Source organism: Sus scrofa, chromosome 18 (genome assembly GCF_000003025.6).
Source record: "Sus scrofa isolate TJ Tabasco breed Duroc chromosome 18, Sscrofa11.1, whole genome shotgun sequence".
Taxonomy (NCBI): Eukaryota; Metazoa; Chordata; class Mammalia; order Artiodactyla; family Suidae; genus Sus; species Sus scrofa.
In genome coordinates, this window is record NC_010460.4 from 53,729,557 (window position 1) to 53,756,863 (window position 27,307).

Genomic DNA, 27,307 nt, shown 5'->3' on the forward strand with positions numbered 1-27,307 from the left:
TGCACAGATTTGCTATGGTTCTTACCCACAAGGATATTGCTGTAATTCAGCTTAAGGGAAAAACATGTGCAGACGCTTGAAGCAACACTAAGCATGATTCCCAGCTCACAATACCCTGTAGCAAAGTAAATACTGCACCCTAGCCATCAATATCTGCCCCTAAGAAACACAACGTCTGCATCTTCTTCTTTTTTTTTTTTTTGACTGCACCCAAGGCAGGAGGAAGCTCCTGGGCCAGAGACTGAACCCATGCCACAGCACGGAACCAAGACACTGCAATGACAATGCCAGATCCCCAACTTGTTGCACCGCAAGGGAACTCCCTACATCTTTTTTAAAGACCAAAAAAAGAAAGACAACTTGGTTGACACCAGCATATGATAAGAAAGAAAAATATCATCCTGAATCTTTATCCAAATAACTCAACTCACGTCCCCCGTGATGGCAGTCAAATCACCCTTGCTAGTAAATACTCTTTCCCTAATAGACTTCGAGTTTCCCTTCTGGTGCTTAAAGCCTGTTTCTTCTCATTTGCCACATTAGGCAATTAATTGGGTATTTATAGGCAGCTATCGTATACCCACTGTCACTGCTACTCAGTCATACATCTTAAATTCGCCACAGCTTGCCACTTAAATCCTACCCTTAATCACCTCATCATCTCTGTCACATTTTAAAAATTTCCTTCCACTTAATCAACTCCCTTTTCTAAGCTCGAGTACTAACAATTGTGCAGAATCCGACTAATGCAGCCTTTCGGAGGCTCAATGAAGAGAAAGCGCTTTCTTCTTAGGGGATTTCTTCAGCTCCCAGGATAGTTCTGGCTCCTGGTGCAAGAGCATCACCGTGTGAGCTATTTCTGATCTGCACTTTGGTGTTGCCCTCAATCCATTTCCACTGCTAACGCTTTCCATTGTGGAACTCGGGAGGGGCTGGGCCAGCTTGGAACAGAGGCGCCCGGCCCCAGCCCCACAACCACTACAGCCACACGGCCCCCCGACACCCCGTGGCCGCGCTCCTGGCCGACCCTCACAGGCAAGGGAGACCCTTCCTGATGCTCCTCAGGAACCTGGTCCCTTGAGCTAAGAAACAAGAGAAAATTCTAACCCCAGGAGACGGGCGGCTTTCCTATTTCAGCTCCCCGCCCTCTGTTGGTGTCAACGAGCCAATGTCTCCAGCCAGCGACAATTACAACCTGTCCCATGTGGCTCCAAAGGGACACATGTTCTCAGTGGGGAGACCACAGAACGCTTTTCCATGGGCTCTTAATCAGAGTTCCGGGGGGAAAGGGCTCCACAGTCAAATAACTTCAGGAGACAGGACAGGCAGTACCTCCCTCTCAGAGACCCCAAACTAACTTCGGATGTTAACGGATTCGAGAAACTTCGAGGCGAAGAACACCCGTTGGCCTCTGGATGACGCCGGTTTCCCCCAGTTGCCGGCACCAGGCTCATTTCTTGGTAGACAACCCTTGGAGGTGAAGGAGCGGAGTGTCTGCAGAGGGTCCTTTTGGAAAAGCTGCACCCATCGCGGTCTTTCCCTCGTTTCCCCTAAACCAGCTGTTACATCCTCGGCCGCGGTCTCTGAAGCATTCTTGTCACCTGCATGATCTGTCCAGCGCAGTGCTGTTTTTGCAGGATGCTCTCATGCTGCTGAGGTCTCCACTGACTTTACGTACAATGTATTTATCCAAGAGCTTCAGAGTTGGAAGGCGGATAAAAGGGCCGGTCTGGCCCAACATGCGCACCTGGCAGGGACTGGCCCAGGGTTTCCCTGTCCCACTGCATCTCCTTCGACGGGACACTGTCAAACGCCCCATTAGACGGGCTCCTTGTCACTCAGTGCTTGGCACAGAGCGGATACCAGATACATGTTTGTTTAACACAAGAGTCATTGGTTTTACCGTATTTCTTAGAGAAATACGCATGATTATTTCAATGTTTCATGTCTGAAAAAGAACATAATGTGGCGAGTTCTCTCCCCCCACCCCAAGAGTCGTGGCTACTGTAGATACTGCTAAGGGCTGATTCATCATTGACACTGTGCTTCCCCTTACTCTGATGTGCTGAGCCCATGGCACGTACTGTTAGTTAATTAAGTCACAGCGAAGGGAGTGTGTTTGATCTTCACACGACAGAGATGTCAGTGAGACACACTCAAAAGGCTGTCTAGTATCTCCGACCAGAACTTTCGGAGCTCGGTTGGTACACAGGTCTTGCTGACGTAACCCAAACACACTCCGCTCTACACCAAGCATATGCTACCATCTACGCAACGACGCAGAAGTTAGCTCGTAATTATGTAATTTACCGTGGTAATATGGATAATGAAATTTATCTCTTCAACCTTGTTCTCAGTGCACAATTCTGGGGCATCAGGTCCAGTCACACTGTTGTACAGGGTCACCACCGTCCTTCTCAGCCAGGACCCTTCACCCCTGAGCCCTAACTCTTGCCTCTGCTCCTCCTCTATCCAGCCCGGGCCACCACCCTTCTATTTTCTGCCTCTGTGAATCTCACTGCTTTAGGTACTTCATATCAGTGGAATCATATAGAATTTGCCCCCAATTTTTTAAATTTGTTTTTTACTATTTTTAAAATTCTTACTCTGGCCCACCTGGGCGATAACATCGTTACACGATGCTTATACCAACATAACATCGTTTGCAGGTTAAAGTTGCTCGAAGGGAACTAACTTTAACCTGACCATGAAACTGACCCCCAGTGAGCAAGAAAGAATCTGTCCACAGGGCCCCCGCTCACGGACACAGTGCTGGAGGGAAACCTGGGTAGGGCGGGGTTGCAGCTTTGCCACCACGGGTCTGTGGAAGGTGCAGAGCTGCATAACTACCCTGAACACGTCTCTCTCTCTCCTCCCTTTCAAACTGCTTTTCTGTTAATGTGTGAAAGCCGCGCAACTTGAGGGAAATGTAATCCACATGTGTTGGTGCATTTACACTTGTGTGCTCTTGAGAATATCGAAAGAGCCTAACAATATATTTTCCAATGGCTGTTTTTGTTTTATAGAAGCACAACAATAGACTGTAAAAAACAAACTTAATCCCCACAGGAGGTAGGCTCAGTCTAAGTTTAAATTCTTGAAATTTGAACAGTCGGAAGTAAATTTCCAAGCTCATCTTTAAACGAAACATTTAAAATACATGAATCAGCCTTTAGATTAGACACTAAAGATGTAAGATAAAAAACTCAATAGTTGGTTCAACTTTCCTTTTCGGCTCAGCTTTAGGAGAAAGTAGGAAATAGGAAAAAGAAGAGAGATTTCAGAGATTCTCCAACTGTGGTTTCAATTAATTGCTGCTGCAACACTTAGCAGGTGTTAATTTTCTCATCTGTAAAATGGATATATAGAGTATGGCTTACTGAATTTTACTAGACATTAAACAAATCGTGTTCATAAATGCTTCATGTATACACCGTATATAGAGAAGTCCTTAAGAGATACTTATATCCTTTGGTTTCAAATTTGAATGTTCCACCGCAATAATGCTATTAAATCTTTCTACTCCAAAAAAATGTATATATGTATATATGTTTCTTTTTATGGACACAGCTGCAGCGTATGGTAGTTCCTGGGCTAGGGGTGGAATCAGAGCTATAGCTGCCAGCCTATGCCAAAGCCATGGCAATGCTGGACCCTTAACCCAATGAGTGAGGCCAGGGATTGAACCCATATCCTCACAGACACTATGTCAGGTTCTTGACCTTCTGAGCCACAACAGGTACTCCCCCCAAATATATTTATATCCAGTATGGTAAATTGTACTTTTCCTTTACACTGAAAGAATGAAAAGATCAATCCCATTAAAACAAGACAACACACTGAAAGGTGGAGTCAGTTACTTAAGGTCACATATCAACCTGAAGGCCCAGCAGCAAAGAGAAAGAAGTTAGTGAACATTTATAGCATTTATAGGAGATAAACTGTGGTGTGGATATTCCTGAAATCTATGTGGGATAGGGTTTCTCTAGTTTTTTTTTTTTTTTGGCTGCAGCAGGTTCTTGGTACTTTTATTTCACCATCCCCTCTTCTCAAATCCCCAAAAGTGTCTTTTACTTCTTTCCCTTTTTAATTTAAATTTAAGCTTCTGCTTAATTATCTGAAAAGCACGTGGCTTCTTGCAGTAAGCTGGACCACATGGTTCACAGGAACACGTTCCACAGACCCGCGGTCCTGGAGACTCAACTAACAGCTCGCCCATCCCGACAGCCACGTGGCCAGCGTGACTTACGCGACGTCCCGACGAAGGGCAAAAGCTGGGAAGCATTTCAAGGTCCCTCATCCCCCTCCAGGCGGTGTCCTAATCTTCCTCAAAAGAATGACCCCAGAGACACAGCGACTGCTCATGCCATGCCAGATAAAGACATGAGTACAAGGAGATAGGGTTCCATAAAAGTCAACACACAGCATTTGCTCCTGCCGAAGAGGAGATAAGCAATGAATCCCAGACCCAGCTCAGTGCCAGCTCAATGCCAAGTGACTCCTTAAGGTTTGGAGGTGAGGGCATAAGGGGGACCTTGCACATGACCCACTGGGTAGGCCAAGATAGCTGGGGGTCCTTGTTTAATCCTCACACTACCATTGCTTCACCTCTGCCGACAGTTCTTATTAATACGAATAGTGCATCATGTGTCGCGTCAAAATTAAACTGAAATCCTTTCAAATCAAAGGATGACTTACTCTACTGATAGTTTCTCTGGCTAAGTCTTCTTAACAGGAACACATCTTGACATCTTAAGGAACCATTTTTAAAGAAAACTATTTTCCTCTGGGGTTCAGCCCAACTGTCATCTCCTCTTGCAACAGGGAAGAACAAATCTGAGTCCATGTTGGGTCTGTTTCTTTCCCTTTGGCCTTCTTCTTCTATTGCTTCTGCTGTAAGTTAATCACTAAAGGGTGTCATCTATAGCTTCAAGTACACATAACAGCCCATCTCTGGGAACCCCGTCTCCCATGTATTGAGCGTTAAGCTAAAATACCTTTGTTTAGCTCACAAGAAACCTCCTGTGCAAGCCCACCTGGGAATGGCTGCAGAAAGGAAGAAATTAACACATCTCTTGCTGAGGCTAACTGAAGCCAGGACTTTGCTCGTCCCTGTTTGGTATAAAAGATGCCTGAATTCTAAGGCAGGCAAGATGGTTGCAGCCCACAGTCTTCTCAGTCTTCTGGCTTTCTGAATAAAGTCACTATTCCTCGCCCCAAGGACTCATGTCTCAATTTACTGGCCCCTTGGGCAGCGAGGAGTCTGAGCCTGGACTCAGTAACATTCAGGGACCACAGAGTCCCCACCTGGCAATGCAAGGAAAACCATTCCTCTTTCAGAGAGGACAAAAAGACTCTTGCCCCAGCCCTAGATAAACCTGGCAATGAAGTCAAGCAACTCCTCCAGACTGCAGACCACTTGCAAGCAAAGAAAACTTACTTCTAGACTGTCCAAGTTAACCCTACAACATGGAAGTCCATACGGGAAGACAATCTCAAGTCTTTTGTATTTAGTTACTACACACTATCTGACTTTACTTCTCCAGCCAGTTTCATGCCTAATTGCGCTTAATTAATTTTTCCTTTAAGGGTCCATCAAAAAGTCAGCATTGAAATTTGATCCAGAAAAAGACTTCTCTGGGTACCCAATGAAAGTTGGCAGCAGCTATATAGCAAGGACTCAAGAATTGACCCCAGAAAATGTCTGATCCACCTTTTAAGACAAAATAACAAAAAATGCTTTACCATCATCGAGCCTTTCACCCATCCTATGGCTTTTCATTTTGCTTTTGTTTTTATTTTATTTTGATTTCTAGATTTGGGTCGACATTCAGTGGTCTACCCAGATGATTTCAAATACACCTCCAAGCTCGAGAATCATTCTGCATGGCGATGCTTGAGAAAACACTCCAAACGATGTAGAAGGCCAACTAAGTACACACCCAGGACATTTTTTTAGCCTAAATATGAATTTTAATAGTGAAAACAACTCTGCACCCCAGAACTTCATCAATAACGGGACTGGTGTGCACCACGAATTGCTTGTCTTGTAGACAGATCGCTAACCTTGGTGTCTAGGTTGATGAGGACAGTTGAAGAGGAACAACTGAGATCTTGGCCACTTTCCCAGCCCCGAGCAACAGGAACATGAATTCCCTGAGCGTGAAAGTCCAGCTCTCACGAAATATTTCTTCCTCATGCACAGATAAGCATAGTTGATGGAGATCCCTAAGTCATATCAGCGACAGGAACTTGGCTCTTAGGGCTTCTCCAGTTCCTCATGGAGAGACATTCCTGAGGATGCTATTTACTCCTCCCGTTTCCTCCTTGCTCTCCTAGGAAGGAAAGTCACTCTGCTATTCATTTCTCACTGAATGGTAACAACATCTACGACCCCGCCTCATGGTAACGGACTTCCAGAGAGGGCTGCAGGCACTCAATGTCAAATCCTCTGAGAATACCCTGATTTATTTAACTCTCAGTGCACTGCCATGGGCTAAGGGTTTTAATCAAGTTAAAAATAATTGAGGACTTTGGGAAGTACCATGGCTAGCCTATTTGAAAATTCACTTCCCTGCCAGCTTTCTCTCATTCTGATGACAGACTGTAGAACCTTCTTTTCATCTCTTTCCTCTTTTTACAGCTTAGCCTGGTCCCTGAAGGAGTATGCTCTTTCTAGAAGACAGATTATGCACCATACACAATGTGAAAACTTTACACACTCTTCCTGTTGTCATCTGAAAGATTTTTCTACCTGGAAGAAATAGCTTATCTCACCTTTCACTCTCAGATGGGTTTTACTTAGAATTCCTTATGAGGATCAACATATTTAAACTTTCTAGAGGATAGAAGCTGAAACTTTTGTTTCCCTTTTCTTTTTCTCTAGTAAAATCTGTGACAGCTTTCCCCAATGCTGTTATCCATCACACAAGGTAAAACTTTGAGGATTTGTGATTTCAAAAATACCATCTAATTTTCTCCGTAAATGGAAGAAAAAAAGTTAAAATTAACAGGGCAACCTAAAGGCTTACATAGCACAGAAGAGGAAGATTTGTAACCATGCAAGAGACTAGGTGGCCACTCCATTTAATATATGTACCTCGAACGGGAAAAAAAGTAAAGAAGTAAAATAAATCTCTCAGATAGCTTCCACAGGTAGCCAGTCTGTCCATATAAAAATGGATATTGCTTTAAATTGTCACAAATCATCTTTTTAGTTATTTTTCTGCTGAGAGGTTTTTCCCCTAATCATTATCCAGAAAATGTTTATTCCCTATACTTCATTGGCACAGAGGGTGCTGGTTAGATTTAAAATGACAGCATCTTAGCCCTTCAGGAGCTTACAAAAGAAAGATGTTTTAGATCATCATTTATAAAAAGTCTTGCAAAACATTCAGAAATCCAGCATGTTAGATAATCAAATAAAGAATTGCATTCAACTTCTCAAAGAGAAACTATTAAAATTCCAAATGTCAAAATTCCAATAATTTGCTTAGCGCTACATTAATTCATAGTGGTGACTGTTCTTCCTTCATCCAACGCCCACTAGCTAAAAATGGAATATTAAATAAGCTAATAAGAATATTAAAATACTTTGGGGGAAAAAAAGCCCTTAAAAGTTTTATTTAAAAGAACTTGGAGTTGCTTTCTGAAGAGAGGGATCAGGGGGTCAGCAGGCAAGGGTAATTCAATGGCACATCACGTCGCATGACAGAAGACACCCTCTCACAGCCCCGCCACACTCACCACCCAGATACTCCCCAGGGGTAAGGCTGGAATCACCCACCATGCACATTCATGGGGAGTATCTGAAAAAGGCTGGGTGAGAAACTTTTGGGTTACACATCAGACTCCATGCCTGTGACATCCTTTGAAGTTTGGAACCCCGCACCAAGGCTGTCTTGGCACCGACACAGTCCACAGAAAGATGCCGCGTTCTGCCCTACAGGCCAGAGGCCAGCAGAGTTACAGGAAGAAGATGCAAATGGTGAAGGGCTCGGTGGAAACCGTCATTCCTTTGGAATGTGATAACGAATGCAGGATCTTCCTAATAAGGTCACAAACACGGTGATGCTTATATAATGGCCAATCTCTCATTGAGGAAATGTGGTAGGAACATTCCACATGTAATATTCCTTTTCATTTCGGTAAGCATAGCCAACATGGATTTTTATCCATTTCATAGTTTCAAATTCAAGACATTATAAGTTTTATAAACATTTTCGATGGAGTTAGAAGTGTTTCAGAAGTTACACCGACAAGCAGGCAATGAGAACACGATCAAACCAGGTTTGAGGTTTCTCCCAAGCTCTTCCTCCGGGTCCCCCTTCACCTCCAGATGGTGGAGGTCGGAGGCCTTGGCATCCATCTCCCTTACTTTTTTTTTTTTTTTTGTCTTTTGTCTTTTTAGGGCCACACATGTGGCATATGGAAGTTCCCAGGCTAGGGGTCAAATCGGAGCCGTAGCTGCCAGTCTATACCATAGCCATAGCAACACCAGATCTGAGCTGCGTCTGCGACCTATACCACAGGTCACGGCAATGCCGGATCCTTAACCCACTGAGCGAGGCCAGGGATCAAACCCGTGTCCTCATGGATGCCATCAGGTTCAGTTAACCAGTGAGCCATGGCGGGAACTCCTCCCTTACATTTTGATTTGTTTGTGATGTGATTCTTGGCTCTACTTCAGGTCTAATCCTCCTGGCCTCCAGCTACACTCAGCACGTCCGCACCTCTCCCTCAGCCCACGCCAGCCTGGCCCAGCTGACAACAGGCCACAGTTCGCGTGTCCGTTTACATTCCATTCTCAGGGACACTTTTCCTGATCGCACACAGTAGGTGAGGTCTCCCTTAGCTGTGATTTCAGGTCATCCTGTGGCTGTGGCCTCTGGTTCTCCGTGGAATGCTCATCCCACTTTTCTGAATTTATTATTTGGAATAACAAACGCTTCCCTGCAAACTGTAAGCTCCAAGAGAGACTGGTCCTGGGTACACCCCTCTGAGCAGAGCTTCCCATAGCACGTGGTACACGGCAGGTCTAGGGAGTTCAGTTGTCTGTGGGTGGGGGTGTGTTTAAGGTTTTAGCACTCAACTCTACATTATCTTGGTTAATTATGAAAAAATTAGTACATTGTGCCCACTGTCCTGACATTTCTGTCACTAAACTAACGAGGAACTGCTCCCCTCTCTGGGAACTCAGGGCACCAGTTTACTAAAGCTTGGTAAAGAGAGACACGATGTATTTTCTCATGTATACACTAAAACTAGTAATTAGTTTTCTTTGTATCTGTCTACCTTTAACTGTAAAATAGGTTTTAAAGGTCAAATGAGAGAGTAGTTTAATAAACAGTGTGATAAAAAAGAATGATAGTATGAGCAGAACTACAATTCATATTTAGCAAAAAAGAACACTAACTAGTTTGCATGTTTTAATGATGACACATATACATAAATGAAATTTCTTTCTTAACTGTTTACTACAGATTGGAGGTGGTGGGGCGTGATATGAAAAGGGAGCATGTCAAAATAGATATAAACTAATAAAGGAGATAGTTTGGACTCTACTACTTGGTTTCTTTTATTATTTTTGTTTTACGGCCACACCCACAGTATATGGAAGTTCCCAGGCCAGGAACTGAATCCAAGCTGTAGCTGTGACCTATGCCACAGTTGTGGCGACCTGGATCCTTTAACCCACTGAGCCAGGCAGGGATTGAACCCATGCCTCCACGGAGACCTGAGCCACTGCAGTCAGATTCTTAACTCACTGTGCCGCAGTGGGAACTCTAGGTTATTTTAATATCAGTAATGGTTACAAATAATAGAACAATGTATTAAGTGCTGACGGTAATTTCTAAGTAGCAAACAAGAGCGTTGCATTGGTAAAGAATTCCCCATTCCTATTCAAAGTACAGTCAACATTTGTGGACAAATATCTTTAATGTTTTAATCAATTAGATTAAAAATTGTTTTAAAATTAATTAAAATAGGCTCCTATGAATTGAATCTGAGGGAATGTTGTGAATTTAACACATCTCTAAAAAGATGCAATAAAAAATTAAAAAGATGCGAGGCAAGTTTCTAATAATGACTAAGATAGGAAATCCTTCAGGCAAATTAGTGCAATGTATAGAAAATTCAGTACTGTTCACAAGAAGCTCATTAGTAACAAAGAATATATAAATAAGCAGTTTTAATTATGATTTTCATTGTAAATATAAAGATGCAGATACATGTGTAAATTTCTAGAACGTTATTTAAGGAATTCAGAAATGTGGCTCCACTGGCCAACTCAAAAAAAAGTGCAGCATAAAATCACTTTTAACTCTACCTGGCTTTCCTATTTTAGCAGGAAATGAGGCATTGTGGGAGAAACTGAGTTATCTCTGTGGTCTCCCATGAGGATATTCCTTACAAAGAAAGGCAGAACTATCACTGGTAAATAAAATCAATGAAAAGGACAATCCAAGGGAAATATTTTAATTATTACTGATAAATCCTCTTTGCTTTTAATATCACTTATCCTGTCTGGATGCCCTCTTACTGGAATACACTGAATTAAGACATACAACAGCAACTTCTCATGTGATGTCTACGAGTAGATTTCTCTCTCCCCTTCATGGGGAGTCCAAATGTGCTGCCCTCAAAAGACACTAATTCCAAAAATAATATAAATGCATCTATTTCATCTCATATCAGAGACTTCCTATACTGGCAATTCTATAGAAAGAATAAGGTAGTCACCAAGATAGACATACCAAAAAGATGCTTAAGCCCTATAGAAATTAAAGAAACAAAAAATAATTTTTTCCAAGAGAGAAAAAAGAGATTAAAAAGAGATTCCAAAAGGAGATTAAAAAGAAGCTCATGAACTTGGAGAACAGATTTGCGGTTGCCAAGGGGGAGGTGGAGGGAGTGGGATGGACTGGGAGTCTGGGGTTAATAAATGCAAACTACTGCATTTGGAGTGGATAAGCAATGAGATCCTGCTGTGTAGCAGAGGGAACTATATCTAGTTCACTTATGATGTAACATGATGGAGGACAATGTGAGAAAAAGAATATATATATACGTATGACTGGGTTACTTTGCTGTACAGTAGAAATCTACAGAACACTGTAAACCAACTATAATGTAAAAATAAAAGTCATTAAAAAGAGATCTGTAGATTCAAGAGTTTTATTGTGATAAATTGAATTTGGGGCCCTAGTTATTCACCCCTCCTGGTGCTCATGCCTTCACCATATAACTTTGTGGTTTCCCTTAAAAAGAAAGATATATTTCCCCAACACTGGGGATACAGTCTAACATTTGTTTTGGCCAGTGAGTTGTGGGCAGAAGGGTCAGCTAGTACTGCAAAAGGTCTTAAGTGGCACTGGGGCTTCTGTTTGCCTTTCTGCTCTTCTGCCATTGCCATGGGAACCGATGAGAGACACATGGAGCAGAACTGGGCCTACTTCACACTGGAGCCAAGCCCAGCCAGTACTGCACCTAGAAGCAAAGCCATCAGGCAAGCCGGCCTAGACTGGCCAACCCCCACCCAGTCCACATGCAGGGAAGAAATAAATGATTGTGTCTGAATGTCAGTGAAATTCTGGGGTTGGCTGTTACACAGCATTATTGTGAGCATAGCTAACTGATACACTTATAAGTTAAACTGAGTAAAAGGAGTATTGTTCCCCTTTAGGAATCTGAAAAAAAAAAATCCCTCTTCCTGAGACTGATTATTTATTTATTTACCAGCAAAGTCAGTAAATTCACATCCAACTGATTGAGAGATTGTTATGCCCAATGAGTTCATTCTAGGTTGGCCTCTGACTTACTTTTTTCTTATTATCATGCTAACAACTGTACTACCTCTCAAATGTTTACCTTATCCTCTGATGGGGTGGGGATATCAATGATGGTAAGACCTCATCTGTAAACTTGCAGAATTAAACTAGATCAGAGGTTCTTCTACTGTTCTTTAGGGCCCATGGTTCCAAGGAGGTGTCTGGAGGACTGTGGCATGACGAAAGCAGGGGGAAAGGTAAAGAGCTGGAGTGCTAACTTAGTTATCACAAAATTTGCCTTTGATCTATTGCAGACAGAGAGACTTCATTTGAAAAAATCACTTCCAGTGTTTAAAATTAAAGCAAAAAACTACTGGACAAAAGGCTTTTTTAAGTCTTCTCATACTAAAAGAGCTATGACTATTTATTTTGTTTTGACTACCCCCTTCTCTTCATCACTATTACATGACCCTAATGTAAGACACCAGCCATCCCTTGAACTCCTGTAATAACTTTCTTACTTGACCCCTGCTTTAAGTTATAACTTGTGTCATCTCACTCCCTTGCTTAAAACTAGAGTAAAGCTAAACTTAGTGGAGCCTCCAGGCTCTGCTTCTCTCTTCAGTCTCAATCCCCGCCCCTCTTTCCCCACTGTTCATTCTGGCTGAAAACATCCCCAACTCCTTCCCACCTCAGAGTCTTCTCCCTTGGACCCTCTGCTGGAAGGCTCCTTCCCTTTTCAATCATCCTTTAGTTCTCAGTGTCTAAGTCGTCCTCTCAGAGAGACTTACTCTAATCAGCCCAATCCAATGAGGGTCTTTTCTGTCCCCATTCGTCTCTGTGACAGCACACTGTCCATTCCCCTTCTTTGCACTTATCATGACTTACAGTTATAGGAACCTTTGTTTGTTGCTTTTATTATATGGCTTTCCATTGAGCATAAGTTCCACATGGCCAAGGCCAAGTTACCTGGTTTATTTTTGCATTCCCAGGACCCAAAGCTGGGCACAAAATATATGCACAATGACATAAATGAATAAATGACTTTTTTAGCTTTTATCTACATGCATTTTTCCCACTACTTTTATTTTTTCCTTTTTAGTTATTTTTCTGGCTGCAGCCATGGCATGGGATCGAACCTGTACCACAGCAGTGACCCAGGTTGCTGCAGTGATAATGCTCCATCTTTAACCCACTGGGCCATAAGGGAACTCCCTCACTACTTTTCTACACCATATTACATTTCCCTGTTAACATGCGATCCCAGTCTCTGATACGCTGATACCTGCTCTCTTGCAGTTATTACCTCCTTCAATTCATGTATAATGTTCCTTATACTCCTGAATATCAGAATTTTCCCCTTTAATTTGCTTTATTCATCACACTTCCCTCTTCTTATTCCTTTCTTTGGTCAATGGCCATGATCTGCTCTGTTCTGGGACACTATTATCTAGCTGATCCCAAATCTTACAAGTGGACTAAAAGTAGACCCAACTTAACAATAGAAGTTATTCAATAAATGAGATCTGATACCTAGAGAAGTAAATACTTATGTCATTTGACTGAGGTAGCTGATTTGGGGAATACCCAAATTTCAAGCAAGGCGACCAGGATAGAGTTTCAGGAAAACAATGACCAAAGTTATATTCTAACTAATTCCATTACTCTCTATCAGAAGAAAAGAAAAAAAAATAAGTGTATGATTTGTGTATAGTCTAGAAAATAGGGACCCACTGGATGAAAATGTGGAGTGTCTTTCCAGCAATGCCCAGAGGGGAGACAGCAGATCTGAGGAATGGTAATATCATGGTCACGAGAGAAGCAAAGTCTATAGGAGGAAATTAGTTGGTCACAAGCTCTCACTAGAGTTTGGATGCTCTGAGAGCAGGCATGAGTCTTCTGGTTCCTGGAAAGACCACTCTCCCCAGAAGAGGAAAAGTTTCCATCTTGGCTTAGGCCAGCATGTCTTCAGTGAGTTTGTTCAGTATGAGGCAACTTATAAAAACTCAATATATTCTGGGTTTACAGAAAACATGAGTTTCTTAATCTACAAAACTAAGATTCATACCTAAGCCGTAGCTCAGAACAACAACAACAACAAAGTCCTGGCCTGAGCAGTCAGTAGACTTGCTGGGCCACCACCTCTTTCCTCTCGGGCCGGGCTTGCTTTCTCATTCTCAGCCGAACCAAGAGTAATTTCCTAACACGTTCCATATCCATTTGTCGGCGATGACACAAAGCACTCGTGAGCACATGATCGCACAGAATGGAGTTGGGTGATATAAGCCTTTTTTTTTTTTTTTTTTGTCACCCAGACAATCTGACATTCATTAGAGTGAAGACGCAAGTCCACCACCTCAGCAAACATGCTTGTGGGTGTGACTCTAGGGCTCCCCTTTAGTCCAAAAGGAAAAGTTGGGATAATGTCTTGACAAGCGGCTCAGGGGGCCACCAGCTACCTGCAGTGATCAGCACAGGGAAGAGTTAATGAAGGAAGTGAAGAGGAAAATAAAATGTTCAAACCTGGAACTGATATCTTCCCCGCAGTTGGATGCTTCATCTCCATGATGAGGCCATTGTGTACCACCTTAAAAGGTAAAACAGAGAGAAAAATAACTTACAAACTAAAATGCTCTTCAGACTCAAGGGATATGGAAAGCCACCTGTTCAGCCTGTTGAGGAAAGAAGGCTACTGCAAAACACAGAGATACTTGAAATGTAACTTTGAAAGTAATTACTTGTTCGAGGTTAGCGTTTCCACCTTGTATTAAAAACCAGGCAAAGCCAAAAAGAATTAGTAGGCTCAAGGGCTCGCAAACTCCATCCTGATAAAGTCTTCCCACTCTTAAAAACGTTACTTGCTCCTAAAGGCAGGGTGTGAGTTCCTCCCTTTAATCTGTGTTTAGTCCTCTAGTTATTTAAGCTCAGCCTCTTCCTGCATTGACTCACACAGCATCTGGCCAAGGTCACTGCAGGAGGACAGAATGGGAGGAACCAGGGCATGGAACACAAGAGCCCACTGCAGTGGCTCATGTTCTCCTGGCTGTTTATTCAGCGCAAGGTGTGGAAAGTCAGTCCAGTTTGAAAGGTGAATCAGAGTGTCCAGAAGGCCCAGTGACCACTGGAAGTGGACAGATCGGAGCTCCGGAGATAAGCAAGGAGCGGAGCCAGCTGACAGGGAGCCCAGAGGGGCCCAGGTCAGAGGCCTGGGCAGGAGACTGAATCCAGAGGTATTTTCAGTGGTGAAGAGGTCTTCACTCTAAGACCAGGTTTCACAGCGTGGACTCCACTGCCCTTGAGTCAGTGGGGAGGAGCAACCTGAGGAAAAACGAGCCAGAACCCCATTCTAGAAGGCTGACTCGGTTCTCCCGCACCGGACCTAGAGAGGTGTCTGGTGTCCTACCAAGAATACAAGGTAGGCTGACTTCGGGGCTAAGAATCAAGGCAGTTATCAAGTGTCCAACCAGCAGAAGTGTGACTTGATGCTGAGCTGCTTGGCGACGGAAACGGAGCTACTCAAATCCTTGGCATGGAGAGTCTGAAGCTCTCCCATGGGATGGATGGGAAGACAAAATCTGCCAGAGATCAAGCGCCCACCAACTGTGGGCAGAGGAGGAGATTCTAGAACATGAGGTGAATTATTAGAGACAAAGTGTTCTGTCGTGCACCAATGAAAATGCTACCAAGGCGTCTTCTTTTGTTCCTTTGGTATTTAGCAACTGGGGGCTACCTGCGTAAATGCTCTCCAAGAACCCCCAAATTCAATGTATTATTACTGGTACTGGATCTATAGTGACATATACAAATCATGCTCCACCCGCACTATCTGCCAAGTGCAGAGCTCCTGTTCTACACGCGAATCTGAAGGACAGCAGTATTTCTGTGTACAGTGACCATGATTTCATGCTAAAATCCCAAAGAGTAACAGCTATAGCATTCTGAACTTCAGGTAAAAGCAAGCTTTGCCTATCCGTATCCTTATAGTAATCTTTCCACAGAGCAAAAGGGTATGAAATAAACTGATAAAAATGTTTTCGCACTTGGAAAACTCAGGGAAAGAGGTCACATTTCTCGGGTTTTATCCATTTCCAGTGAGCTTATTGGTCACATTGCGGAATAAGCCACCACCAGACAACCTCCTGGGTGACTTTTTAGGGTGAGAACAGTGAGTCTGCTCTTCATAGTCTGGCTTCCCCTGTTTTCTTTAGGGATGGCCACCACTTTGGGGGCCGATGCTCTTTACACAACCAGGTCAAACCCCCTCGTTAAGGGTGATGTCACCTCAGAAGGAGAGCCTTTCTAGGGATGCCTTGTCATTCTTTTGGAATCACCAGCTTTGCACCCGAGCGCTGGCCAGAGAAAATTCTTGCTGGTGTTAGAACTGTGCTATAATTTAATCCTGGTGTGGCTCATTCTCAGCACCCGCCCAGCACAGCCTCCTCCTTTGTGGGGGTGGGGGCTAAATGCCAACGCGAGGTGCTAAATCTCAGTTCTACTGAGGACAGGAACAAAAATACCACGCTAAATTTCACTCGAAACAATTATCTGCACACTGAATCATTCCTCTCTTCTCGTATCTCTGTTGCCCTCCTGACTACCTCTTTGTAATAAGACTGCAGTGCTACTCACAAAAGACAAAAGTGAGTGTTCTTAGCTAAATATAACCTAACTGATAGTGTTCAAATTAATTAACGCTGAATTTTAATCATGAAGCAGACGTGAAGTGTCAAACGCGAAAGGGTAGTTGGTAAAGGTCAAGGGACATACGTCAAAGTTTTGACAAGCAAAAGCTGGCAGTTGATTGAAGGGTTTCACGGAAGCGGCTGTGGAGTGCACTTGCTTCGGCCCTGACCGCACTGTGGTCTCCATGTGATATGCCCACCATGAAACTTTCGCATCTAACCGTATCAACTCCCTTTGCATGGAATATTGTTCCCTTTTGAGCAGAAATAGAAATTCTTCGGCTTGCAAAAGCAGGTAACTGCAGTTTCTCATTTGCTCTAGTATTTGTGCAATGATGAGGCAAATGGGCTCGTGTGAGCCCCCATCTTCAGAAGGAACTGACTTCTTCGCCGGCTTGGTTGCCACCCACTTTTCTCTGTGAAATCTGAGGTCCACAACACTCATAGGCCTTCTGCGTGAACCAGGTCAGAAGATCTCAGTGCAATGCTGTGCCTGGAAACCCCGCCTGATCACTTGGAATCTTGGAAAACTCTCCAGCCTTCTTTGCGGGGCACGTCCTGCTCTGCTTCATCACATGTTCCTGGACCTCAGAACCCAGTCAGCCTGTCTGGATTTTAACATAACTCTCTCTTGGACTTTGGGCCTGGGTCCCATCCCAACTGCACCAGAAATGTCGGGACGGCCGTGCACCACCGTTTGTAAGACACTCCTTCAGGAAGCACTACCAAATGCTCCCGTTTCCTTTTCTCATCCAGGTGCAACCACCCAATCTCTAGCTCCTTAATCTAGAAAATCAAATGGAAAAACGTTTCCTTTTTCTGGCCACTAACAATAGAATGGGGGCCTCAGGCTTCGGGGCCTTCAACTGCCATTTTCCCTTAAGGACATTTCATGCCTGGAACCTCAGTCTGGACATTCCAAATATTCTTTCTTGCATATTTAATTATTTTAAAAGAAGGCCAGGGACCTGGTGTGGATTTTGTGCTTCTTTTGTGTCTTTTATCCTCCTTAGCTCCTTCATGGCTTGGTAGCTCTTCAAAATTTCATTTCTTCTTGAAATTTCAAAACCCTATTCTTGACAAGAATAAAATTGGAGACAGTGCACCAACCTCTTTAGCAAAGTATCAGACCTATTTAAAATAAGGTCTCTCTTTCTTATTCAAGAGGTTTACAGATTGACAGCCTAATGACACAGTTAAATGGTGATGTATTAATGAGGGGAAAGAGCAAAATGTATACCTTAAAGTGATGTGGGAAATAAAAGTTTAAGTGAAAGTAAGAAAGTCTTTTTATAAAGTCCTATGGCAGGAGTGGCAGGAAGAAGTCTGTCATATAGCACTAGCAAGAAAAAAATGTAAAAAAAAAAAAAATCAATACGTAGTATACAGGCAGTGAGAATCTCTATGGAAGGCGAGATATCTGATTCAAGAGTAGAATTAGCAAGTGATACTCAAATTACAGAGACAGCGTGTGCCAGCATTAAATGATGGACACAGCGGACAGGTGCAAAGACCACTTCAAAAATCAGCGTGAATGCCATCAGTGACATTAACGACGACTCAGCACCACTCACGATGGACAGACGCCACCCGTTCATGCTACGACAAACACTGTAGAGTACCCACGTACCAGACGGTAGGACATGGTTAGGAGTAAAAAGATGAATGAACTGACATTCAAAGTGCCTGCAATTAGAAGGCAGGCAATAAGAGACCAGAGCCAACTTTTATAACTCAGTTTAAGTTCCATAACAAAGAAGTAAGACTCAGTGGGCAATGAGAAACTCTGTCTATCCTTGGAAGGAACCTGAAAGATTAGGTCAAGGGGGTTAGTGGAAGTCACAGAACAAAGATGATATGGAAATAAAACACCAGGTTAACAATTACAGTGGTAAGTTACAATGTGATATAATAACAACAGCTATTACTCAACAAAACTCCGCAGGGGTCAGGCATTATGTTAGGAGCTAACGCCTTACCTCCATTTAATCTTCTTACTGAGAGAATTAACCCGAGGAGGTAGGAATCACTATCACCTGCATTTCTACTGATAAAGTGATGGAAGCCTAAAGAGGTTAAGTACTCACCCAGGGTTTCATAATTAATAGTGGCTGACCTTGAATTATAATTTACACATGTCTAATCCTAAACTCTTAGCCAGCTGGAGACTTAATAAAAGAAAAAAAGAGATGAGCCTAATTTGATTTATCATTAAAATAGCTGATATGGTCAACTCTGTAAAACAAATTAGTCAATTCATTGGGGAAAAAAAAAATCCGTCAAACAGATTACTTGGCACCATGCAGCCCAATGAGTTAATCAACTGGACCGCTCCCTTCTAGGACGCCAAGGAGGTTCTGGCTACCGCCGACACGAAGGCCGTGGAAAGAGGAAGGACTTTTTGGCCCCAGCCTAGCACAGATCTTGAAGGGACAGACCTAGAGGATAACCTTGGGCAAGTCATTTAAGTCCTCTGAGGCTCAGAATCTTCCTCGGCCAAAGGGAGACAGTGATAGCTCCTACTCAGGGGTTTGTAAGGAGTACGCGAGATGAGAGGTGTAACGCAGTGAGCATGCTGCCTTGGACAGAGTAGCTCAAAATAAACGGCAACTGTGAACCATTATCGAGAGACTAGGTTCAAACTCTGGCTCCTCCAAGGACGAACCATGTGGCTTTGGGGCACACTGATTCATGCAACAAAGAAATGTTAAATGTATTAACGGTAATGACTAATAATAAGTATTAAGTGCACACTAATGTGCTGGGCATTGTAAAATGCTAAGGAAAAAACTGGGTCATAGAACAAGCAAGGTCATCCTTGTCCTCGAGATGCTTATAAACCTATAAGCTGAATTAAATGATCTAGTACTATTGCATGATATCCGCTTAGTTCTCTGCTACACTTCCGGTGCCCTGAACATCATCTGAGACTATGTGGTAGGTGACCAATAATATTTTATAGGATTTACTGAATTAAATTTATTTATTTATTTTATTTTATTAAGTAGCAAGCGTCTCCAGTTGGTTTCATTATTGTATGGGAGGGAGAGTTGGAGGGAGTTCTCTATTTTAAGTTTTGAATAAATCCCTAAAGTTCTTTAGACACAAAACTGTTTCCTAGGTTTCCAATTTCCCTACTTTCAGGAACTTAGTTATCAAGTTCCATTGCTGCGCTGCAATCTCCTCAGTTTCTTAAAGCTTTCCAGGTGATCTTGAGTCTGTCCTAGATAGTGTGCAACTCTGAAGTCATTCCAGATGCCCTGCTGAGAAGCTCTGCAAAGATCACGGCCATTAACCGCGAAGAAAATCCAAAAAGGATGACCTATGAATTCAGCAGAAACAACTCGGGCACATGATACGTGTCAAGTAAATCTACACTTGAAGAAAATAATCATAGCATTCTTCTTCATTGGGAAAACTCAGAAAACAGTGTCCAAAACATGCAGTAATAGCTTAGGAAGAAAAAAAGCACTGGCATAATCTCATTTATTGTACTGAACATTTTATCAATGTGGTCATTCCTTTAACTTAATAGAGAACAACCTTGAAAGAATATTGGAAAAATTGCATAACTGAAGGCATAACTTACAATTAAAAAGTTGAAAGTTAATTCAACTCTTTCTAAAAACCATGACTACAAAAGATGCAAAAAAAAAAACCCACATAATTTCACTTAAAAATTGGCATGTAATCTCCTAATTTTACTTACATAATGGAAATCAGATTTAAATGCTGACATTTTTGGTTTTCTTATTTCTTTTGAACCAATTACTGTAACCTAACTTTCTTGGTGGAGCTAACAGTGCACATGACACAGACTTTCCCTCTTTTCTCTAATTAAAATATGAATATTAATCCTTCAAAGAGGTGTTACAATATACACTATAATTTGAGTCTTGATAAAATGACCACCCAGGCACCCAACCCTCAGCTTAAGACATAAAACATTATCAAAGTGCTTAAAGCCCCAAGTTTGCTCCTTCCTCCATCTCCTACAATCATGCTCCTGGATGATTTTTTAATCATTTCTTTACTTTTTTATACTTGTACTCCATATTCACATATCTCTAAAAATTTAGTGCTTGCTCTCGTTTAGTTATAATATTTATATCAGTGAAATCAGGAGTATGTATTCTTCCCTGACTTGCTTTTTCTCTTAACACTGTTGGCGAGATTCATCTACTCTGAAGCTGTGGTCATGCCATTATATAAACCTAGCATAATTTATTAATTCACTCTGCTCTTATGTTGTTTCCAGTTATTTCACCATGACAAGCAATGCTGCTATTGTTAACCCGTCTCTTCATGCAATATATACCTAGAGCTACAATGGCTAAGACTTAGAGCCCATGCATCTCAACTCGTTAGGTAATTTATTTTTCTAAATGGTTTACCAACCATTCCCACCAGAAGTGGATATTATTTTCAGTTGCTTTACATTGCATTTCCTTGACTACATTTTCTCTGCCTAATAGCTATTTATATTTCCTCAGGGAAATGCTTAAGTCATGTGCATGTTTTGCTATTGTCTTTTTTTTTTCTTATTCATTCATAGAGTTCTTTACATATTCTGGTTATGAATCCTTCATTGGAACATGAATCAAAAACACTATGGCTTTATTTCTCACTCACTTGTTGATGAAACAAATCAAATGGGACTTAAACAAATGGAGATGCATACCATATTCTTGGATTGGAAGGCTCAAGAGAGTAGAGATGTCAGTTCTCTTCAAATTAATCTATATGTCTAATGCAATTCTTACCAAAATCCCCGTAAAGTTTTCCATACATTTAAAAAAGTTTATCCGAAAATTCATTTGGAAAGACATAGGCCCTAGCATAGCTTAAATGATCAAGTGAAATGGAATGAGCCTACCTGATAATGAAGTGTACTATATAGTCAGCACACACTATACAGCTGCTAAAAGAATATGGTATTGGCAGAGGGATAAACACATTAATCAGAACTCAAACATATATCCACACAGATACACCCAAATAATTTCTAACAAAGTGTAGACACGGTGGAGGAAGGACAGACTCTTCAACAAGTGGTACTGGAACAAGAGGAAAAAATAAATAAAACCGTAACCCAAATCTCATCTCGTAACTCATACAAAAATTAACTCAACATGGATCATGGGCTTCCATAAATAATTTAAAACTATAAAACCTTAGAAAAACATTTGCTCTTGCTCTGCAAAATATTGTATTAAGGGGATGAAAAAAGCCAAGACTTGGGGAAATATTTGCAAGCAATATATCTGACAAAGGACTGGTATCTAGTGTGCATGCGTGTGTGTGTGTGTGTGTATCACCTCTTACAACAGCAAAAAAAAATCTAATTAGAAAATAGGCAAAAAACATAAGGAGACACTTCACTAAAAAGGATATACTGATGGCAAATAAGTACACGAAAAGATGTCTAATATTAACCATTAGGGAATTGAGATATTACTATACATCTGTCAGAATGGCTATAATTTTAAAGTGATGTCAACACTGGCAAAGAGAAACCGGATCATACATTTGTGGTGAGAATGTAAAATGGTATTACCGTTGTGGAAAACAGTTTGGCAGTTAAAAACAAAAACAAAAACTAAACTTGCAGCTGCATCCAACCCACGAGTCACATGCCTGAGCATTTAGCCCTGATATAGGATATGTTCCTACAAAAACCTGCACTTCAGTGTTTACAGACCTTTATTTGCAACAGCCAAAACCTGGAAACAACACAGATGTCCTTCAACCAGTGAATCACTAAGCCAACTGTGATACATCTATGTTAAGAAATATTCCTAGGCAATAAAAAGGCGTAGACTCTTGATTCATACACACAACCTGTATGAATCTTGAGGGACTTATACTGAGTGAAGAAGGCCAGTCCCTGAAGGTTACATAGTGTATAATTGCATTTACATACCATTCTTGAAATGATAAAGTACCAGAAATAAAGAACAGCTTAGTGACAGAGGTTAGAGGCGCGATGGGAGTGGAGAATAGGGGAGTGGGTGTGCCTTTACAAGGGTAACAAGAGGGATTCCTGGGATGGAACTGCTCTGTATCTTGACTGTATCCATGTCAGTACCTTGGGTGGATGCTGCATTCTAGAGGCCGTGTAAAGGTGTGTGAGGTCTCTCTGTATTATTTCTTACAATGGCACGAGAATCTACAGTTATCTCAAACCAAAACTTTTCTCTTTAAATGTTTTAAATGTGGGTTTCCATATTTTGTCTTTTGACGAACTGGAATTGAATTTTGTGTATAAGGTGAAAGGGAATTCAATTTCATTTTTTCCCCTTAGAGTGATTTTTGAGCAGTCCTTCCTCTCCTCACGAATCTGCAATACTAGCTCTGTTGTAGGTCATTTCTACGCATGATGGGTTCTTTATTCCGTCCTAAGGGTGTGTCTATCTACCCCAATACTGCGCTGACTAAATCACCATGGCTTTATCATAAGTACCAGCGTTTCACTTGTCAAGGTCTTTGCTCCACTCCTGCCTTGTCCCTTGTTTCAGGGGCTCCTGCCCCTTTACTCTTCTCCATAAATTTCAGAGTTAGCCAGTCAAATTCCAGGAAAACCCTATTGGGCAGACATAATACCCTTAACAGTATGTCTTTACTCTCCACTAAACATTTGCTTTAAATTCTTCCATTTATTTGTCATTTTTAATATTTTATAAAGTGTGAACATTTTTTCATAAAGGATTTGCACAATTTTCATTAGCTTTATCCCCCCAAAACACTCCATTTTAACTGATATGGTGTGGCTCTTGAAAACTGCAGTATTGATCTTATTATTTCTTTCTCTTTTAACTGGAGGATTTAGTGCATTTACACGAACTGAGATTACCAAAACGTTTGAATTAATTTCTAGCATCCTACTTAGTGCCGTCATCTGCTACAGCATTAAAAGAAAAATCCCGTCTTGCCTTGACTGAGATTGTTTTTTGCCCATTTACTAGTTTGGAAGACATGCATCTATACTTTCTCTATTCTTTTCCTCTAGAAATTTTAACATGCGTATTTAACATAAAATAAACACTTGATCAGTACATAGGCAGTTATCGTCATGCCAATGTATATGCCATGCATTCCCAACTCTCTCAGTTCCTGGTGTTAGCATCTCAGTAATTTTTTCACAGTGCCCCTAGGCAAAAAGAATTGTTTGTTTTATTAAGTGAGTATGTCAAAATACCTTCCTTGCATTTGTTCCCTAATAACTCAGTAGCCATTTGAAAAAAAAGTAATAGGCATTAGTTGAAAAGAAAGATAATTTTATTTCATTCGTCAATAATCACAATTACAGCATATGTGCCCTTGTTTGACACTGAGCCATTTCTTGATCTTGAAATAAAATTGAATGCTTTCATTTTTATTTCTTGTTTCATACTGATTTTCTCTTGGTAATTTTTTTTTCCCCAGAAACAGCCATCCAAAAATCCAGTTTCAAGATACATGATGTGCTCAAAAGGAACACAGTGTAATTCAATGCTGAAATCATTAACTACCTTGAACTACGCTTCCACACCATGTCAAGAGACGTTGCTATGTCCCTTCGAAAACGTGACTATCTCTGGCATCCCTGTGATGCCCTGGGAAGCCCCGGGGGCCTTAGTATGTGGACCAGCAACAGTAATTATAGGTTGTTGTTCAATGTTTTGGTTTTATCTCTTTTTTTAATTCAAAAATTAGACATTATTACTGCTCTTTCTAAAGTCAATGTTTTTCTTTTCACGTCTACTAGATTTTTGTTGCTCACTTTTTTTTTAAATCAGAGGACTTCCTTCCACGGTTGCACTCCCTCTTCCTGCAGGATGTTCATTAGAATTTCTGTAGTCGGGAGTTCCCATCATGGCTCAGCAGAAATGAATCTGACTAGTAATGTGGCTGTGGCGGAGGCCAGCAGCTATAGCTCTGATTCGACCCCTAGCCTGGGAACTTCCTTATGCTGCAGTCACTGCCCTAAAAAGACAAAAAAAAAAAAGAAGAAGAATTTCCATAGTCATCTGTTCACAGTAAATTTCCTTGTTTTTGTTTTTGTATTGTTTTTGTCTTATGAGGGCCACACTTGTGGCATATGGAGGTTCCCAGGCTAGGGGTCCAATTCGAGCTGCGGCTGTCAGCCTATACCACAACCACGGCAATGCGGGATCCAAGCCTCATCAGCGACCTACACCACAGCTCATGGCAACGCCCTATCCTTAACCCCCTGAGAGAGGCCAGGGATCGAACCCGCAACCTCATGGTTCCTAGTTGGAGTTGTTTCTGCTGTGCCACAGGCGGGCACTCCTCCTTGGTTTTTATCTTCTTAGAAGTTATTTTGCCCCCATTCTGAAAGATAGTTGTACTGTTACACATTTCTAAGCGGACAGGTTTTGTTTTTTTTTTTTGTTTTGTTGTTTTTTTTTTTTTTTCTGTTGGCACATTGATATTATTCTATGGTCATGTGGTCTTCATTGTTGTTTCAAGAAGTTGGCAGTTGGTCTAATTTCCATTTCTTTGTATGTACAGATCTTCCTCAACCTGTGATACTGTTACATCCTGATAAAGTCATCAAAGTTAAAAATGCATTTAACGCACCTCCCCTACCTACCAAACATCATAGCTGAGCCGAGCCTGCCTTGAATGTGCTCAGGACATTTACATTAGCCTACGAAATCATCTAACGAATGCCCATTTTATAATACAGTGTTGACTGTTCAACGTGATCTATTGACTATCGGACTGAAAGTGAAATACAGACTGCTTGACTGGGTGCAGAGTGGTGGTAACTACATCTATTATTTACCCTCTTGGTCCTGGGGCTGACTTGGGGCCGTATTTGCTGCTGTTGCCCGGCATCACACGAAAGTTACCTACTGCCTATCGCTGGCCCAAGAAAAGGTCAAAGTTCAAAATTCAAAGTGTGTGTTCTACTGAATGCCTATCACTTTCACCCCATCCTAAGTCAAAAAATCTTAAGTGAATCCATCATAAGCAGGGGACAGTCTTTAATCTGACTCCCCCTGCCCCCCGCCTTGCTGGCTAATTGAAAAATCTTGATGTTTTCGGTTTTCTACCGTCATTGTAGGACTCAATTGCCTTTCTATGTAATCTAATTTTTATGTAATCAGTTTTGCCTTCAATACTTCATGGGTCTGAATAATTATGTCTTCAAAAGTCCTGGAATTCCCAGTCTGTATAGCACTGGGAACTATATCTAGTTACTTAGGATAGAGCATGATGGAAGATAATGCGAGAAAAGAATGTATACACGTACGTGTAACTGCGTCACCTTGCTGTACAGTAGAAAATTGACAGACCACTATAAACCAGCTATGATGGAAAAAATAAATATCATTTGAAAAAAAAAATAAAATAAATTTTAAAAAAGAATGTAAGTTTCAAAAAAAAAAAGTCCTGGAAAATCATCAACCATGATCAAATATTGCCTCTACCTTTACACTCTCTAGGTTCTCATGGAAGGCCAATAGATATAAATTAGCCAGATATGAGACGTGGTCACTCTACATGTCTCTGCATCTCTTGAACTCACTCTGTCTTCTCTGTCTCTCTGGGCTTAGTTCTCATTAACTTATTCGTATCTATGCACCAGATCATGACTTCTCTCTTATGCTGTGTCTAATTGACTATTTAATTTGTGCAGCTGTGTTTTATTCAGAGCTGGTTTGCATTTGTTTCATCCTAATAAGGCACCATCAAAATGGGACCACATTAAACTTTATGCTTACAAATTCAGAGGCCCTGAAGTGGAATTAATTTCTGCCTTATATGCAGGACGGCTAGGACATCGCATGAAAGATTTTCTTCTTTCCATCTTTCCTGTAGGAGTCAAAGTCTAATAAGGGAATCCCTAATGATTCTCTCCTCAGTCTTTGATGCAGGTTTTAAATGGTGGTGGTGGTGGTGGTGGTTGTTTGTTTGTTTTTTCACCCAGTTCATCCACTGAGAATGCTGACTTTTGGCTGTCCAAGTTTCATTCTGAAGTCCAATCCTCCATCAAGTGTGTGATTCAAGGCTTCTGTCTACCCCCATTTCTTATGGCTCAGGAAATTCAAGTTCTAAGCCCATGGGTATTAGTCCATGCTGGTTCCAGTGTATGCGTCTACGCAGTTGTGTTTACAAGTGTTTTCTGTCCTAGCAGATTTTCCCTGCACACATAATCCCTCATATTGACAGAACAGGGGTCCTTTATCATGTCCTAAGATACGCTTTTCAGGCTTCATCTGGTGCTCTAAACTTTCCCAGCATTAATGAGTCCAGAGAATAAGAGAAATAACAACTATTAAATGAAAGAGAAAATACGATAGAATGCTGTGAAATACAAAGGTGATTTGTGAACTTCAAAGTCAGGATATTAGAAGTCCAGACTTAGGTCTTTAATTCGATCCTCCTTGGCATTAGGGCTTTTAATGACATTATCCCAGAACTGGTTGCTACAACCTTTGGTGGAAGCAGAGAAAGCACTCCTTCCAGCCTCCAGCCCAGGGGTCTGCAAAGCCCTGTGAAGGGACCACTCCCAGAGGTGGCCGGCAGGGTGACCGTGTGCGCGGTCTTCACTTGGCCAGAACCAAAGGACTGCTTCATTTTTAGGAATTACCCAGCTGCCCCGTGGGAAAACTGTGAGTTGTGATTAGTTCTAGGAACAGGCCAGGAAGTTGTGGATGTATCAACTTCCACACTGGATTTGGTCCTCTGCTCCCCGGATGCTCCAAAGATGCTGGGCAGTGGGGGTGTCCAGTCTAAGAGGCATAACCTGATCTACTTTATTTAATGAAATGGTTCTTGATCTTATCCAAGGCCCTGGAAGTAAACATTTTCCTCATTTAATGTCCGTTGGCTGATCAAGAA

The 27,307-nt window shown here is 41.7% G+C and overlaps 1 protein-coding gene across 1 annotated transcript in view; it reads right to left on the reverse strand.

Annotated features, from left to right (window-relative positions):
- SUGCT (succinyl-CoA:glutarate-CoA transferase) overlaps positions 1-27,307 on the reverse strand; it is a 643,685-nt gene that overhangs the window by 89,969 nt on the left and 526,409 nt on the right. The window contains exon 13 of the mRNA XM_021078652.1: positions 14,295-14,358. Coding sequence (XP_020934311.1) covers positions 14,295-14,358 — 64 coding nt within the window. The remainder of the gene's footprint in view (positions 1-14,294; positions 14,359-27,307) is intronic.